A 1388-nucleotide genomic window follows, 5' to 3' on the forward strand; every position below is an offset into this window, starting at 1 on the left:
TATATATATATATATATTGTCTGTCGCTTTGTATAGTTGTGAGACATGACTCTTACCCTGAGGATAAATGTAAATTGAACGAAACTGCGAAAGAAAATATGGGGTGATTATAAATTATTGTCGGGATTTTCATGCCCTATAATTTTCAAGCCGGAAAAATACAAAGAAAAAACTGCTTACAAAAAGTGAAATTGTAATTAAAAAAGTTTTAGTGAGAGAATTAATACGGTGTTGCTAAATAAGATTATTTTAGTTATACTTTCGCATTCCATAAGCATTTTTCCCCCCGATTTGAAAATTATAGGCCACGGAAACCCCGACAATAATTTAGAATCACCTGGACTTCCGTCTTGGGAACGCCTGCCGAATGATAGTAACAGACCCTGTTTCAATCATGAAAAGTACGTAAAATCTACCCCATATTAAGTTATTAATCCCCACATTGAAGTAGAGCTATATACAAGCATACGTGAGCTAGTGTTCAGAATAATCTTCATTTCGTTGTCTACCTGATAAGGCCCTCAGTGCCTATCGTCTCACATTCTTTGCTTTTGTACATTAATATCATATCTCTTATCTATAAAGCCCAGAAATGAGCAGGGTTGTTCACAAAATTTGCGTTCAAAACTCATTATACGTTGCAAACAAACCCTCTCTAGACATAACAATGTGATGTGTTATGTTCCAGTATGGACCACCCACTGTAGTATGCGGTGACGGAGTTTGTGACCAGTGGCGGCTCGTTTGCCTAGACACTAGAAGAATGGTCGCTTGGACGATGAAGTCAATTCCTCTGCAACCCCGGGCCATCCACCGGTGAGTAGTTCCAGTTGAGACTGATTTAATCCTTTGCGAGGGCCGCGCCATAGCTCAAGCGGTTAGTCGCTGGCTTCCCACCGCGGTGGCCCGGGTTCGATCTCGGGGTCTAGTCAAGTGGGATTTGTGGTGGACAAAGTGGCGCTGGGGCAGGTTTTCTCCGAGATATTTCGGTTTCCCCTGCCAATCTTCATTCCACCAGTTGCTCCACAATCACCCTCACCTATCATCTAGGGCTGGTACAATAGGCCAGAAGTGGCCGCAGTACAAGGGACTTAGTCTCACCCCACTAGAATTAAAAATATGAATCCTTTGCCAGGGTTTACGTACAACAGCAGTGTAGCTGTGCTTCATGAGAGAGACGACAATGCGTACATAATCATTTCGCTTTTAAGGTGAACCACAGTAAGCTTCCCTGTAATTGACACGTAGGTTATGTGTAAAGCAATATGCAGCGATTGAGCTAGAATTATATTTATTTATAGCGCAATTTCTGCTTTGGGAACGTCGATTGTCACATGTTTCAATTATGCAAAGTGGTTAATCCATGCACCCACTCCCCCCACCCTAGA

General features: G+C 42.1%; 1 protein-coding gene across 1 annotated transcript in view; it reads left to right on the top strand.

The window, feature by feature from the left end:
* Window positions 1–707, top strand: part of LOC111864399 — a 157680-nt gene extending 156973 nt beyond the window's left edge. Inside the window, exon 4 of the mRNA XM_023851621.2 lies at window positions 689–707. Coding sequence (XP_023707389.1) covers window positions 689–707 — 19 coding nt within the window. The remainder of the gene's footprint in view (window positions 1–688) is intronic.
* The last annotated feature ends 681 nt before the right edge of the window (window positions 708–1388 follow it).

The sequence above is a fragment of the Cryptotermes secundus genome, unplaced genomic scaffold, assembly GCF_002891405.2.
Source record: "Cryptotermes secundus unplaced genomic scaffold, Csec_1.0 scaffold431, whole genome shotgun sequence".
Classification (NCBI taxonomy): Eukaryota; Metazoa; Arthropoda; class Insecta; order Blattodea; family Kalotermitidae; genus Cryptotermes; species Cryptotermes secundus.